This window comes from Nannospalax galili, unplaced genomic scaffold (genome assembly GCF_000622305.1).
Source record: "Nannospalax galili isolate Female #2095 unplaced genomic scaffold, S.galili_v1.0 scaffold134, whole genome shotgun sequence".
Lineage (NCBI taxonomy): Eukaryota > Metazoa > Chordata > Mammalia > Rodentia > Spalacidae > Nannospalax > Nannospalax galili.
The window spans coordinates 1,460,248-1,477,216 of NW_008335593.1; the positions used below are offsets into that span (position 1 = coordinate 1,460,248).

The window sequence follows — 16,969 nt, forward strand, 5'->3', positions numbered from 1 at the left end:
CGGCGGCGGCGGCCGGGCACCGGGGACCACGGAGCTCGCACAGGTGCGCGGGAAGGGGGCCGTGCGCACGCGTGCTCGAGACCCCGGGCGAGGCGCGTCCGGGGCTCCGGTGGGCTCCGGGGTGGCGGGAGAGCGGCCGGAGGCTGGTAGGGGCCCTGGCGCCGCGGCGGGACGCGGGGAGGATGGAGGGACCTCGGGGGAGGAAATGGCGATGCCCGGGAGAGGTGGCCTCGGCGGGGCCGCTTGGAATGCCGGGGACTGGCGCAGGATGCAGGCGGGATGGGCCCGTCCTCGGCGTGAACGCATCGGCGGGACGTGGGCGGGCGCACGGCCTTTGGCTACGGTGAGTCTTCCCCGCGGGCCCCTCCCAGCAGTGGGTCCCGCCGCTCCTTCCCGCGGCCGCCGAGTCTTTTGCCTGCGACCCAGGGATGCGGCACCAGCTGGTCTGGCCACGATTTGGCACGCCCCGCCAGGGTCCCCACGCCATTTGCCCTGCCGCCGCGGGGGGTCTTCCCGGCGTGTGGGCAGCTGCACCTTCAATTCCCGGAGCCTCGGTTGGGCTGGAGGAGCCGGACAGAGAGTCGGGGATGCTCCATGGCCTGCCCTGTACGTGCTTGATATCGCGGTGGGGAGGGGATGCAAGGAGGAAAGCGCGCTGCATTTAAATGAGAACTGAGAGAGGCCGCTCGCCTCCGGGGTGAAGAATCCCGGAGAGGAGCCGGAAGGAGCCTTCTCGGCGCTCAGGCTACTGTCCTGCAGGTCCCGCAGGCTCCTCCCCTTTGGCTCATAGCACCTGTGGCGTTACTCAGGAGGGTTTTCATTCTGCCACTACTTAGCTTCCTAAAGAACCACATTTTCACCCTGCTTGTGTCTTTTCCGGGGACTGGAAAAGCATTTCTTCCTGTAAACAGCCTTGCTTCCACTCAGCCCACTCAAGGTCTTATCTTGAAGTTCCCAGAGCACATTAGTACTGAGTGAAGAATTCTTGGTTCCCGTGGGTTCCCAGCACCCCACCACTTCCCACTGAATTGCAGTTAGTCTCTAATTAGGTACCCAGTGGCTGTCAATGGTGCTCTTAAGCCTTTCATCCTGTGCTGTTCCTATTATTAGACCCTCCTCCCCACGGCCTGTCAGGCAGAAGGGAGCTTTTCCCTGTGCCAGAGTTGCCGAGAGAAACCGGTGTCCCTGTACCCAGGGCACTTGGCATTCCATTACTCCCTTCTGGTGTAGCTAAGCAAAAGAGCCCATGAATTAAAAAGTCTTCAGAGCTTTTCCTGTCAGCCACCAGACATGGCTCCTATCATTAGAAAGTACAGAAGGGAAATAGTTAAAAATTTTGCCTACAGTGTTTAAGGCCGTCTCTGGCTTAAGAGGAGGGAGAAAGCAATTCAATGAGGATCTTAGACCTCCTTATCCAAGCCCTTCCCAGAAACACCATCCTGGGGGCCACTTTACGCCGGGAGGATGGAAGGGTCTGCGTGTCAGATTCCGGATCACATCACAGCACCAGGTTAGTTCCAGGAGCTGGCTGTCTCTGATGGGCTTCTGTGTGTTCCAGTGTAAGTCATGCCATGGACAAAGGAACCTGAAGGTGTCTCCCTCCTTCCAGTATGCTTTCCAGCCATTGCTCCACTCGGGAACAAAGAGGCCTTTCCTCTGTCAGCTCTCCATCCAGGCTCATACTTCAGTTGTTTCCTAAACACCAACAGCATAGATTACTGCATAATAACAGCTTGGTGCAAATCTGGATCCACTTAGGCGGCCGCAGTGATGCCTCTGGGCTGCCCTGTATCTAGTCTGTGGTCAGGGCAGACTGTGTCAGCAGCAGAGATACATGGAGCACAGCATTCTGTCTCCAATGGAAACCAGCCCAGTCCAGCCCCTGCAATCCCTGCCATGCAGTGGGCTTCCTGGATGTCTGCTCTACCCTGGAGGCTGCAGGTTATTGTCTCAGTGGTAGCCTTGATTTGTGCTTTTCTCTTGAAATGATTGTAATTATGTTGAAATGATAGTGTTGGTACTGGCACATGTTTGCAGAATAGGTAAAAACTTTTAGAATAAAATTCAAACTTCCAGGAGTTTCCTTTGGTCAACATCCTGGCTTCTGCTGGACATAGTATTGTAATTAATGGTGCCTTGGAAACTGAAGCCACTGTGTGTCCCATGGACACTGTTCAAAGGATTAAGCATTCTTTCCTTTCCTCCATCACTGGTGCTTGTTCATTCCTAGAGTTACTTCTGCACAGTCCTGGGTGCTGGGGATGCACAGAGCAACACAGACCTGCTTCCCCCTCCCTGTGCATCTTAGATGCTAACACAGTGAAGATTGTGAAACACTTCAGCGCGTGTGTGAGAGACAAGTGCTTGAAGTATATAATGAAGGCTCTTCATGTGGCCAGGGGAACAGTACGGAACAGGGCTCACAAGAGGGGCCCAGAGAGTGGCTCTGGAGATCCTGTCATGGATGTTCATTTCAGTTCACATAAATTGATTTCCACTTAAGGGCTGGATGGAGTGGCATGTGTCTCTCAGTTTGACAGAACTGAGACCCTCCCCGAATCATTAAAGTAGAAGGGTGTGCTTAAATGTTGAGTAAATGAAAAGCTGCCATGAGGCTTGGTGTCATTGTGCGGCTTGGGGAAGAAGTCTTAGAGCCACGGGGCTTTTGTGACTGCGTCCACCATCTCTGGGACCTTCGACCCACTTTTGACCCCTGATTTTGCTGGTGTGGTCTCTCTGTGGGACTGCGGGCATCTGCTTTTGGATGGTTTCCCATACTTCGGTTAGTGTAACCATTTAAAACACCCACCTTCTGAGGCTGGTCCTTCGGTCACTCCCCACCACGAGGGGATACAGTCCCCCATTCTCAACTTGAGCATCAAGACTTCTATTCGGGTTCTTGTGTCTGTTGAACAAACCACCACAAACTCAGTGGCTTAAACAATAGCATTTACTTTTGCTTAAAATCTCAGGGATGGCATGTCTGTCACTCAGTGCCAGATGTGGTAGCTTAAAGGCAGGGCTTGGATCATGCAAGCCTGTCATTCGCTTCTGGTGTGGCTGGCAGCTGGAGGTCTTGGGCATCTCTGTATGTCGAGGTGTTCTCTCTGGCTAAGTAGTATCTCCGAACCTGGACTTGGGTATAAGGAACAGGTCCTGAGATAGCAAAGCCCCATGGATGCCTGACCACTTTTCCAAAGGAGCCCTGGAAGTCTCATTTCCATCCCAGTCACAGCCTTTTGATTAAAGGAAGAGATGGGACCCCAGCACTCCAGGGAGGAGTTCTGTCATCTCAAGCCCCAGGGAGAGTACTGAACAGGACATATCCAGGAGGTGTCTGGAAAGCATCACCAGCCGCTGTCAACCTTCCAGTTGTTAAATTCATCCCACGAGATGAAAGTCACAATCTCAAAACTAGCCCTTTGGGCATCCCAGTCAGAAACCTAACCCCTCTGGGGTCAGACTTGATCTCCAGGTTTAGGTCATGTTACTGGGTAAAGGAACTGCCTTGGGCCCTGGTCTTCAACATGACTGGTTCCTCTCCATCTGAAGACCTGTCCATAAAAAAGGGAAGATGTTTGCCCCACAAGTCTAGATCTCACAATGGTCAGCACACAGTCACTGCTGATCCTGGAGCTAGTCGGTGTCCCTAGAGAAGCAGCCATGTGTGTGTATGTATGCATGTGTGTAGCGAGAGACTGATGTCTGTGTTGGTTACTTTTCTGGTTGCTGTGATAAAAATATCTGACAAGAAGCAAGTTAAGGGAAGGGTTTGTTCTGGCCCGTGATTTGAGATACAGTCTGTTATGGCAGGGAAGTCATGGTGACAAGAGTGTGAAGCAGCTGGATGCATCGCACCCACAGTCAGGATGCAGAAGGAGATGAATTCTGGGGCTCAGCCTATCCCCTTTTGTATCCAGTCTAGGACCCCAGGCCACAGGAGGGTGCTGCACACAGCTAAGCCTCCCTGGAAACACCCTCATGGACACACCCAGAGGTTTGCTTCCTAGATAATTCTAAATCCAGTCAAGTTGACAATGAAGATTAGCCATCACAAAACCCCAGTTGGTGGGCCAGCTCTGCAGGCAGGAACCTTGGGCCCTGAGCTTTGGATGTGGCTTGTCCCCATAAGACTCACATTGAGACTTGGTTCTACTTATAGTTTGGGTGTAGTGTGTCCCCCTGAAAGGCCCACATGTTGAAGGCTTAGTCCTTGATGGCATGCACTGGGCCTTAAGAGATGCTTTGGTCGTCGAGGGGTTGGCACTGTTTCTGTGCAAGCCCTTGTTCTTGTAGGACTTGACTCCCCATGAGCCCACCCCTTGTGTTTGGCCTCTTCTACAGCAGTGCTTGCCCTTCCCTTTCAGCTATGACTTGAAGCAGTATGAGGTCTGCAGCAGAAGCCGTTGGACCTCCCAGTGTCCGAGTTAAATAACTTTCTATTCATAAACTGCCCAGTCTCAAGTGTTCAGGTACAGTAACAGAACATGGACTGCTGGACCAGGAAGAGTTGCTAGTACAGCCTCAGTCTGGAGGCTGAGTTCCTTCTTCTGTAGACACCTCCATTGCTTTCTCTTAAGCGATCAACCCCTCAGGTAAGGTCTACTCACACTATGGAAGGCATCTAGCTTTACTCAGTCTGCTGATTTAGGGTTGTCTAAAACTTGTTTCAGGTGATATGCAGACTGGTGTCTGACCAGACAAACATCTGTGTAGCGTGGCCTGAGTGGACAGATGAAACTGAGCATCACCTTGGTGGAAGGCAGATAGGCCCCTGGTCCACTGCAACCCTGAGATGAGCTGGGGGCAGGTTGGCAGCAACTCCATCCTGATTTCTCTGTGTCTCTCTTCCTTCTCCAAGGCAGTGCCTGTTGTTTGTAGCTGAGTGATTTTTCTCAGCCTGAGTCCTGCCTACAGTTCCCTGAGAGCCTAGCAGCAGGTTGTCTCATTTGTCCCACATCTGTTCCTGTTGGCTGGAGCTGCCACGTCTCACCCAGTCCAGTTTCTAACCATCTTAAAACATCCATCATTTCAGGTGTATGAGAATTCATTCCATTCGACACGTTCCATCTACACAGAGTCTCTCGTCACTTGGACTTATGCAAAGCTGCTATGAACAAAAGCTCTTAAAATTCCCAACGGTCCTCATGTTCACTGAAAAGGAGTCACAGAGCTCTAAGGGGCCCTTTCCTGCTTTCTGGGGAACAGCTCAGGGAGGTAGGCATTATAACCACAGAGCAAATCCTACAATAGAAATGCCAAAGATAAAGAGTCAGGCGTCCAGAGGAGGCCAGTGAGAGAGGGAGAAAGCAGCAAACACCCAGAAGAGAGCAAAGGAGAAGGCAGGAGTGAGTCCTCGCCAGGACTGACCTCGTACATAACTGGATTAAAATCTCCAAAAACATGGGGTGGGGGTGGGAGTAGATTTTCCAGACAGTAAAAGAGACAGATTTCACCTTGAAGAACACTGTGCGAAGTGAGGGGATAGAGGTGTACCATGTGAAAGGGGCCCACAGGACTGTGCATGACTGTGCTTGTGTCAGATGAAACAGGTTAAGTCAGAACCTGTCTGCAAAGTCAGGCAAGGTGCCCTGTGTAACACAGGGAGCACATCATCATCATCATCATCATCATCATCGTAAAACAACAGCAATACAGACATCAGTTCATCAGGAGTGCAGTGCCAGGTTGCTGGGCTGCTTGTTTTTGGAGCCAGGTATGTTTTGGGAGGATCTGAAATTGGCCTGGTGGGGTCCCTCAGGTATGGAGGCTGTGGGTGCCCAGAGGTAGCAGGGACCTGCTGGAGACAGCTCCTTGCCTTGTTAATGTCTGTGTCCTCTCCCTAAGCAGAGGCACACCTGGAACTCTGTCTTGAAACTCAGCCTGCTCCTTCCCCATTGCAAGTATCTTGCTGCCTCTTTTGTTGTTATTTGATAAAATAAGGATATTCTGGGGCTAGAGAGATAGCTCAGCAGTTAAAAACACTGGCTGCTCTTGCAGAGGACCCAGGTTCAATTCCCAGTTCTTCCATGGAAGCTAACCATCTGTAACTCCAGTTTCAGGGGACCTAACACCATCTTCTGACCTCTGCAGGCATTGCATGACATGGGTGCACTTACAAACAGGCAGTACACTCATACACATAAAAATATTAAATGTATTAAAAATAATGATGTTCTATCTGAGCAGTGTCCAAAATATGCTCTCAGGCCTATGGAAGCCCCTGTATAAAATGAGAAGCCCCTTCATAGGACTCCTGTTGCCAAAGGCTGGTCCAAGTGACCAGACCACTTTCATGAGACCCCCCCCAAAGAGAGGAGGCTAATGACCAAATGCAGGCTGCTTGCAAGAGCTGGCAGGGTAGGGGTCCCCCATATGGTCTTCGGTTTTCAGGGGAGGAGGTCCTAATGCCAGATCCCACCTGTGATTCTGTGCAGAGCTAGCCAGGGTCACTCCTGATCTTACTCTTTACCCCCGTCCTCTGAACTTGGGGAGTTTCCAACTCCTGGTGGATGTAATGGCTGCAGAGATAGGGACTCTGCCTGTGTCACGTAACACAACTCTCCGGGCCTCACAAGTCACAGTGGGTGCTGCAGCCTCCTTGCTTCCAGCACGGCCAGGATGTCTTACTCAGTACTGGTCTAAGTGGGAGACCCTGGCTATACTTCCGCTGTAACCTTTAAACCTGCCTGTCGGGAAAAATGAAGTAGAGGTCGTGTTGCTGGCTGCCTTTTAGAGGTCAGTGGTGGTGGAAGGGCTGTGGAAACGGAGGCTCTAATCCCCATCTCGGGGCCTGGTCGTAGACAGATTTTGCATCTACATGTGCCTCTGCCTCTCAGGACCTCGTACCTATCAGACCACAGGTTTTGATTTCCACCTCCACAGAGGTGGTTAAAATGTCCATTCAGTGCAAAGAACCCTGATCATCTCTGCCTTGACACCCAGCTGCATTGTTGGTGGAGACCTTCATGTGAGTAATTCTGGGTGCCCCCACCCCAGACTCACCTACTCTCCTACAGCTCACAACCAGACTTCCTCTTCCTGGCATCCAAACAGGAAGTCTTCTGCACACTAATGGAGATGAAAGGAACTAGGTTTTCTCCCAGAAGCATTTGTTCCGTGTTTGGTTAATTGTTGGGTCCGAGTAGGAAGCTGTGGTTCAGTGCCACCCAGTGTTTGAGAACTGACAGTTTTCGTGATGTGGGTGCAGTAGGCAAGAGCAAACAAGCTAGAGGCTGGACTGGGGTTCCTGCCCCTTTTGTGTTTGTACCAGTCATGTATGTAAACCTGCGCACTTACTTGAAGATGCAGCTTGGGACAGGCTCCTGTCTGGGGTAGCTCTGACTCTGCTGTTGCTGTGTGATCTTATACAAGTCTTGCTTTTATAAAGCCAAGAGCTTAGAGCTTTAGAAATTATACCCTGGGAGTGCTTATTTTGATTTCCTGTATTCTGGTTTGCCTGGAACTATTAGTAACTGCGTAAGTCTTGCACCACCTCATTGGAGAACATGGAAGTGAGCTGAGTCTGTTACCTGGTAACAGTTTTACCTATTTTGTCTATGATTGTGCTCTGTGCGCTTGTGTTTAGTGTAGGCTAGTCACCCAATTGGAAAGTCAGCTCTTTAAGCATACAGAGTAACAAATTATAAATGACAATATCCTAAATTTGTAGGAGTAATGTCACAGAAAGAGGAATGCGAGTCTCCTGTGGCGGAACATGTTGTTGACATGTGCCTTTCACTCACTCTGAGAAACCCAGCAGTCCACAACCCATGGCAACGCCCTGGCCCTTGCTGTACAAGTACCTGATGCTCTGGACTCCTTCCTGTGTTTCTTACTTCTGTAAAAGGCACACTGCATTTTTATGTTTAAAAAAGCACTGTAAGGTATCTTCTGCAAACTTTCAAAAATTTAAAACTGGTTATGGGATTTCATCAGATGAATTCATGTAGATTAGTTCATTCATTTTCAGGTGAAGAATCTTAGCAGTGCTGCAAAGTAAGGCTAAAGGCTTTCCCTGTGTTGTTCATGTCTGAAAGGACTGAGCCATCGCACCTCTGCTGGTCACTGTGGTTGGTGCACTGTTACTGCAAACTTAATCTCCCTACATGATGCTTCACGTCACTCCAAATAGCTCTCATTTGGTGCTGGTCAAGGATCTGAGTTCAGAGATTACTGTCTTACCTCCCCTTCATTATGCCATGGCCTGCCCTAGCATCACAGTGTAAATTCTGGGGTGAGACCGTGGTGCTGGAGTCTGGCATAAACCAAACTTTTTAACCTTGACCAGTGTCATGAATGAGTCCTGTTTGTTCACATGGGCTTACTGACCAAGACCAGGAATGTCAGTCATCTTGTGTCCTCTCCAAGGCCATCTGTGGACTGGTCCCTTTTGGAACTATATGCTTAGTATCTCTGAGCACAGAGCATTTTCTTGTATGTTGAAAAAACAGTGGTGACTGCTCTACTGGTCCCGTGCATGTCTGTAACGGGCCACAGATGGGGAGTGTGAGGAGCATGTCCAGATGGGTGCTGGTGGGGTGAACTCACAGACTTCGGAAGCCTGTAAGCCAGGCGAAGTTCAGGGGTTACCCCTGCTTCCCATTGCTTAAATTTTTAACTGTGCAGTGACTCCCTCCCTCCCTCCTTCCCACCCTTCCTCCCTCCGCCCCCGCCTTCCTTTCTTTCAGCAAGCTTTCCACTTAATTCCAGCTCAGTCTACTGAGGCAGATGTTTTCTCTAGAGCCTCCCTGGGCCTGTCCTCAGGCCTTGTTCTCGAGGGGGTCTACCATGGCCATAGACATAGTTCTGTGACTGGCATCCCTAAAGGGCCACAGGGAGTGTTTGCTAGGAGTGATGTTGTTCTACAAGGGGGCAGTGAAGGAGAGATGGGTGAAGGCATCTTGGGGTCACTCCTTCCATTTCAGAGCTGAGCGAACCACTGGGAATGCCAGCTGAGTCTCAGAGCTGGTAAGTGACAGACATCGAGGTAGCTGTGTAGACCACTCTGGGGGGTGCTTTGGATACAGCCTTCTGCTGTACTAGCATCATCCTCTTTATCTTGTGAACAGAGAGGCAGGGTTCAGATCAGGCACCTGCAGATGCTGCATAATTTGCCCTGATGATTCTACTTTGGGAACCTGTGACTTGCAAGCTCATTCTCCCGTTTAAAGGTGCTGTTGGTACCATATTTCCTCAGAGAATGCTGCTGTCCTTGGAGTTCAGCTCCACCTGTCAGGGGAGCCGGTCAGGCATTCTACCTTGGCTTAGGGGTCATTAAAACAAAAAGTTGAGGACGGTTCCCTTACCCAAACACCGGTCTCGTCTCCTGTGTGTGGGATGGACAAACAAGAGTAGCAGTTCCTGCACACAGGTAAACAGATGTCACCTACCCTTCACTGCCTGTGGCCAGGTAACAGGGAAAGGGTGAAGGAGGAGCCAGAAAATCTTTAAGAGGTCTCACAGTTGGTATAGGACAGAGTAGCAGGGGGAGAAGACCAAGGAGAGACTCCAGAGCCACAAAGCTCCGCGTCCTGGGATTTAATCACATGTGCTCTTATTACAAAAGCCACAAAGAACAAAAAAGCCACAGTCCTAATCCCTGCCCCTGTTTTTATACATTTAAGACTTTCAATAGATTGCTTATATACTTTAAGATATGCAAGTTTTATGATTATGAAAGCCATATAAGTTTGTGTTAAAAAACGTGGAAACTTGTTGGGTGTGTTAGCACACACCTCAGCATCTGGGAGGCAGAGGCAAGAGGATCTCGAGTTTGAAGTCAGGCATGGTTATAAAGCAAGTTATGTGCAAGGTTAGCCTGGGCTGCAGAGTGAAACCGTGTCAGAAAAGAACATGGTGGTTCAGTGCAGTTACCTGAGCGATGCAGAGCTCTGCCTAGCTAGCACTCCGCAGGCCCCTGACCCTCACCACACCCTTGGGACGTCTGTCATCTCACAGTACATTGGAAAGCATGCTATGCATCGGATGCCTTTTCATCTAGCTTAATCTGGGTGTTTTCTGAGCTGTTTTCTCTCCGGATCATGAAAGGTCTCAGGTTTAGGGGCTTAAGGGGGACACTGAGGTAGATTGTCCTTTGGGGGAAGATTTATTAACACTATAGCAGATAGCATGGCAGGTGTTCTAAAGAGACCTCAGGCCTGTAAAGCTAAGTAGGGGTCCTCTCTTCTAGGTTTATGGGGTATCTCATGCCATGTTGTTGATGAGCAGCCCAGAGTGCGTGCTTATAGTCAGGTTGTCTCGGATTCCCGGGCTGCAGGAAGAGAGGAAAGGTTAGACCTTTTGGGTGATGTGAGTCCATCATTTGGGACGGGCCACCTGTAGCCCCTGGTGGCTTAGGGTGTTTGGTGAACTTGCATTTTGAAGGTCAGGATTACAGATTCATGGACACTTGCAGTATGGTGCCTGTCACTTCTGTCGCAGTAGTTATGAGGGGGGAGGTGGGGAGAGGTTGCTGCAAGTGAGCTTGGCCTCCTCCTTCCTCCCTCCCTCCTTCTCCCCTCCTCCTTCCTCCTTCCTTCCTCCCTCTCTCCTTCCTTCATCCCTCCCTCCTTCCTCCCTTCCTCCTTCCTTCCATCCTCCTTCATCCCTTCCTCCTTCCTTCCTTCCTCCTTCCTTCCTTTTCTCCCTCCCTCCCTTCCTCCTCCCTCCTCCTTCCTCCCTCCTTCTCCCCTCCTCCTTCCTCCTTCCTTCCTCCCTCTCTTCCTTCCTCCCTCCCTCCTTCCTCCCTTCCTCCTTCCTCCCTTCCTTCCTTCCTCCTTCCTTCCTTCCTTCCTCCTTCCTTCCTCCTTCCTTCTCCCTCCCTCCCTCCCTCCCTCCTTCCTTCCTTCCTTCCTTCCCTCCTTTTCTTTTTTTTTGGTCTTTTTGAGACAGGGTCTCCCTGTAGCCCCAGCTGGCCTGGAACTCACTATATAGACCAGGCTGGCCTTGAACTCACAGAGATCCACCTGCCTCTGCCTCCCAAGTGCTGGGACTACAGGAGTGCACCACCACGCCCAGCTTTCTTTCATGTTTAAAAAACAAAATTTATTATTTTGATTTTATGTGTGTGCGTGTATTGTCTGTATGTAGGTAAGTGTACCCATGTCGTGCAATGCCTGCACAGGTCAGAAGAGGCTGTTGGATCCCCTGGGACTGGAGTTACGGACAGTTGTTAGCTGCCATGTGGGTGCTAGGATTTGAGCCCGGCTCTTCTGTAAGAACAACCAGTGTTCTTAACCACTGAGCCATCTCTCCAGCCCCGGTGATCTTTCTTTTTCATAGGAAAGACAACACATATCAGTGATACCACATGGGGCTAAAATGATCCCTTTTCAGCGCCCACAGGCTGCAGCACCCTAGGCCAGCAGTGATCGGAGCTGGTCCATGGAATGAGACCTCAAGAATTGAGAACTCTGTTTCACAGACTGGGTGTAGCTTCCTAGACAAGAGTTGCCTGGGCAAAACGGCTGACATGGCCCTGGAGGGGGAGCAGAGCATCCTCTGAGCCCCTGCCGGGAGTCTTGACTGAGTTCTGGCATTGGAAGTGCCAGGTGAGAAGAACAACGGCACCAGGGAGTCTGTGGTCCTGTGGGGGTCACAGGCTGCTGGGAGACCGGGAGAAGGCTCAGGGCAGTGAAGTTCACACCAGATTTCTAAGCCCGTTAACAAACTTTACAGAGTAAGCTGGTGATAACCACCTGAAAGAAGGTTCTCTTTAGTGACTGTTATAATGAAGCATGAATAAACTGATACCCGCACCAAACAGATAGCCCAGATAGCCTAGTGTCTGCACTGGGAAGCCACACACAATCATGTTTTAAATTCATACACATAGTGAAGAGATAAATAGAAACAATATTATTTGGATATTTATAAGGTCCAGAAGTTTCATATTCTTGGGAGAAAATGCTATGTAAATTACATTTAACTAAAACCTGCTCTTAGTACACGAGTTCCTCATGAGGGTTTTGCTCTCAGCAGCTAATTCACCCCCCTGCTCTGGTACATTCCTTCTAACTGTCATACTGTGCCGAGATTATTCAGCCCCTGCTCTAGAAGGACTTAGTGAGCCTCAAAGAGAGGAGAGTCCTTCTGGGGCAGAGGGCCGTGGGGTCTCTCCCTCCCCTCGTGAGTCATTGGCCACTGGTCCACGAGGACAAAGGGAGCAGAAGTGATGAACGGGGTCAGGATGGCCAGTGAGCACTGATGGAAGAAAGCTCTTACGGGGAGGCAGATTCAGTGAAACAGCTCCAGACTCAGTGAAACAGCTCCGTTTATTCAGTGGGGGTCAGGGAAAATGTAGTGTGGAGGCAGCAGCCAAAGCTTCAGCTGATAGGTGCTCATAGTGTGCTTTATTTACATGTGGTAGGGGGATCCTATCATCCGACTACTGGGCAATGCCTAATTATATAGAAAAAATCTGGGGCAGTTTTATTGCAGGTAACTATGCCAAAGGTCATGTTCTAAATAAGGTCAGGCATCTGTGCTTGGAAGCACTTTCCGGGTAAATCAGGCAGAAAGCCCCTGCTGAGAAAGGAGCTGACCTTAACAGCAGGGTTCCCCAACAGAGGCAGGAGGTGGGGGCTTCAATTATGGTATCATTAAAAAAAAATTATTTTTATTTTATGTGTATGAGTGTATTGCCCATGTGTTTGTAAGTGCACGTGTGTTGTTTAATGCTCACAGAGGTCAAAAGAGGGCGTCAGATCCCCTGGAACTGGAGTTATAGACTGTTGTTAGCTGCCATTTGGGTGCTGGGACTTGAACCTGGGTCTTCTGCAAAAACAGCCAGCCATTGCTCTTAACCATTGAGCCATCTCTCCAGCCCCATAGTTATGGTAACATAATAGTTTGAAATAGGCAGGAGCCTTTGAGGAATCCTGGTTCCACAGCCAACCACAAAGCAGGGAAATTCACACTTAAATCTATGGTCTTAGCATAGCTACAGATTTCTCACAGAGACCTGCCTGCCTCTGCCTCCCATGTGCTAGGACTAGAGGCATGCGCCACCATGCCCTGCTCTTTATTTGCAGAAAGTCATTCTTGTAATTCTGTCTGCTTAAAATCTCACCTAACTTTTAAAGCTGGTGTGGCTTAAAGTTAAGGGGAATATGGCTATTTCAGGTATTAAGTTTATAAATTAATTGTACAGTTAACATTTGCTTCTTTGAACACACCTGTACACAGAACACTAGGAAAGGGGCTGTCAATCAGAGACAGAAAGCTCAGACCTCAAAGCTTTCCTGTCGTGAGCCCCTCCAGAAAGTCCTGCCATCTTTGGGGTGGGAACTGCTGAGTAAAATAGACTGACCATTCCATCCATTTTAAGGTAAAACGGCAGTACCGGGTAATCCTAGAAAAGAAACCCAGATGTTTTAGCACCATCTGTAAAAGCAAAGCCTCATTTGCATGCTGAGCAGGATGCTTCTCCAACCCCCATCTCTTCTTTTGAGGTCCTGGGGAGATGTGCAGGCAGCCAGTGCTGCTCGTGAGGGACGTTTGTGGCCAGTACCACTGGCAGAGAGTTCCTAACCTGGTCGGCACCAACTTCACAGAGGGGCAGCCCACAGGGCTTGCTGCCTTGTTGGGGTCACATAAAGCTACCCTCTGGAAATGTACCTCCAAAAGGCAAAATGGAATCATGTGCACCACCATCTGGAGACCAAGTGTTCAAACAGTACCTTGAAACCATAAGAAACTTGGGACCAGGTAGTTGTAGAGCATGTAAAGAGCAGGCCATGAGCAGATGTGCAGGGAAGGTATCTGAACATGGCTTATCCATCATCTTTGAGAGGAAAGTGCATTCTCTACTTTAATGCCAGGCCTGAGTCCCCTACACTTTTATCTCGTTTTTAAAGTTTTTTTTTTGTGTGTGTGTGTGACTCTAACACTCCCTCTCTAGAGGTTACCCTAAAATCTTTTAGGGTTTAGAGCTCCCAAATACTTTTTACATTTTTGGCCTTTGGAACAGAGAATGTTGCTAAGAGGCCCAAGGACATTCTGACTTTTAGCCAAGAAACTGGCTACTTTTCTTTGGGGTCTTTTTACCCTAACTGCCTAGCCAGTTCCTACCTCCTATTCTTATCACACCATCCTCTGATGAGGTCACCCAAATTGTCGCTAGGGAATTGGGACGCAGACCGCTTTGGCTTCTTCCATGCTGAACAGGGACGCGGGGTGAGGCAATTGGAAAATTGACCAGAAAAATGTCAGAACAGGGCAAATTTCAAATGTTTATATCAGAGTTCATTGGAATTTCTTGATGAGAGCTTCCAAAATCATCCGTCTATTGGGTTCTTCCTCATTTTTCTTTTGTCTGCCAAGGCTGGACTGGAGAGTGATGGACTCAGGATTTGCTTTCAGGCACTTTGATGGCTTTTGGAGTGGCTAGAATCAGTGTCAGTTCCCTCAAAAAGGCTTCTAGATAGGGGGAGAAAACAAATCTATCCATCATTTTAGAACAATATCTGGTTGTCTCCCTTAGCTACAGGTGGGCACTACAGTATTACAGACCAAGATATGAAGTCTGACATCTGAGCAGCACTTCCTGATTAAATAACATTTTATATGGACCCAAGTGTAATGTCAGGGAAGTGTAATCCCTTGAACTCTTAAATGAGTTGAATTTAAAAAAAAAAAAAATTCTGAGTGTTTTGCCTGCGTTATGTCAGCGCCCTCCTCTGGCCTCCGTGGGTATTGCATGCACGGTTATTAGCTGCCTCTGGAAGGCGTCCCTCAGCCAGGTGCCTGTTCTGTTTAGAAAGCACTAACCAGCCCATCAAATTCCCTCCAGCGCGTGCCAGCCCAGGGAGGCCCTGCAGGGCTCCCGCAGCTCTCCACCTTACCTAGTTTGCATTGCTTTCCCCTTGCTGCCTTTCTGCTGTCAGTTGATCTCTGAGGCAGAAACCAGAGTCCAAGAATGACCACAGGCGTGGAAGGTGGAGCCCGGGGTCCTCAGCTGAGGATGACTTAAATATTTGACTAATATTGTAACTGAATGAAATAGCTGCCCAGAAAAGTCAAAGGGGACAGCTGACCATTAATAAAATGAACGACGTCTGTCCTCTGCTGCTTCCCCACTATGTGTTCTTGATTCTGTATAAACTTTCTACTAAGCAGGAAACTCGATGTGGATAGCCTTTTTGACTTAAGGAACTAGCTGTGGCACTGGGTTTTAGTTTACCGCAGTCAAAGCCTCACCTGGTGACACTACTGCTTGAACTGGGTTCTTAGTCTAACAGGCCAGTGGTGGCGAGCGGACAACTGGAACTGGGGGAGGGGCCGGTAAGGCCAAGTGGCAGAAAACCACTTTGCTTACCAACGAAACTCAAATCTTTCCTCTTTCTTTCCCACCAATAGGAACGTGGAAAAAGATACGGAAACAGCTGACATTTGACAAAGGAGGCAGCAGAGGCAGGCTCTGGATGACACGTGAGGAAGGCCTCCCATACACACCTGAACTGCCTTTCCTGACGCCCACCCTGGGTGGAGCGGTTCCCCAGGTGGATGGTGTGGACACAGAGCTGCCAGCCAGGAAGAAGGCACGTGCCCTCCAGCTGACCTCTGGGCTGCACAGCAGAAGTCAAAGGGACAGTGGAGTTTAAGTCAAGGACCTGGAGATAGCCATAGCCATCTGAGGGATTTGTTGGTCCTGGGGAGACAGGAATGTGGCGCACGGCGGCGGCAAAGCAGGCACACAGTGAGTCAAATGAAGGGCATACTCTGGTGGACCTGACGACTGCAGCTCTGTAGAGGAGGAGCCGCACAATCCAGCAACAGCTCTGTGCAGACTGCAGTGATACCGCGGTGGCACCAGGCTGGTTCATCTCCACCCCAGCAGATACATCCAGAGCTGCAGTTTCCGCGTTCAAAAGTTCAGTGTGAGCTAGGCGTGCCTTCCTCCCTGGAGAGGAGTGTGGGAAGGGCAGAAGGGAGCGGTGAGAGCAGGGAAAACAAAGTGGACATATGTGAAATCTGATCCTGTGCCAGGAAAAGGGTGTGCAGCCGGAGACCCCAGGGCAACGCTCAGCCTCCACCAGGCATGTGCGGCCCCTGAGCAGGGCACAGCACACAGCCCGCCCATGGAGAACGCGGTGGCGCCCTGTGTCCTCTTCCCCGGGGAGCCCGGGGCTCCGGGAGAGGGCAGCCTGCCGCTGCCGGCCGCGGAGGAGGGCGCCGGGTCCCCGGCACAGACACCCTGCAGTCTCAGCGCATCGCTGTGCTTCAGCTCGGGGGACGACTCTCCACCGCACTCGCGCGCTTCTGCCGCGGAGGACGGCGCGGCCTCCCCTCCCTCGCGCTGCAGCGACCTGCGCGTGGTGGAGACGCAGTGGGAAGTCGGCAGCGCTGCGTCCCCGGAGTCCCCGGAGGAGCGCGCGCGCCCGGAAGAGCCCGAGTCCCCGGAGGAGCGCGCGCGCCCGGCAGAGATCCAGTCTCCGGACGAGCTCGGGGAGTCAGCGCCCTGGCCGCCCGGGGTCGGGCCGGCGCACGGGGAGCCGGACCTGGTCATCGAGGTGTCCGGCCGCCGGCTGCGCGCGCACAAGGCGGTGCTGGCGGCGCGCAGCGACTACTTCCGCGCGCGCGCTTCCCGGGACGTGCTGCGGGTGCAGGGCGTGAGCTTCGCGGCGCTGCGGCTGCTGCTGGCCGACGCGTACAGCGGTCGCATGGCGGGGGTGCGGCCCGACAACGTGGTGGAGGTGGTGGCGGGCGCGCGCCGCCTGCAGCTGCCCGGGGCCGCGCAGCGCGCCACCGACGCCGTGGCGCCGCAGCTGAGCCTGGCCAACTGCTACGAGGTGCTGTGCGCGGCCAAGCGGCAGCGGCTGAGCGAGCTGCGCGACGCCGCCTACGGCTTCATGAGCGACCACTACCTGGAGGTGCTGCGCGAGCCCGCCGTCTTCGGGCGCCTGTCCGGGGCCGAGCGCGACCTGCTGCTGCGCCGCCGTCTGTGCGCTGGCCGCGCCTGCCTCCT

General features: G+C 51.3%; 1 protein-coding gene across 1 annotated transcript in view; it reads left to right on the forward strand.

The window, feature by feature from the left end:
- The first annotated feature begins 476 nt into the window (after positions 1-476).
- Kbtbd11 (kelch repeat and BTB domain containing 11) overlaps positions 477-16,969 on the forward strand; it is an 18,394-nt gene continuing 1,901 nt past the window's right edge. Inside the window, 2 exon segments of the mRNA XM_029562227.1 lie at positions 477-606; positions 15,361-16,969. The exon segment at positions 15,361-16,969 is cut by the window's right edge and continues 1 nt beyond it. Coding sequence (XP_029418087.1) covers positions 16,083-16,969 — 887 coding nt within the window. The 5' untranslated portion in view covers positions 477-606; positions 15,361-16,082.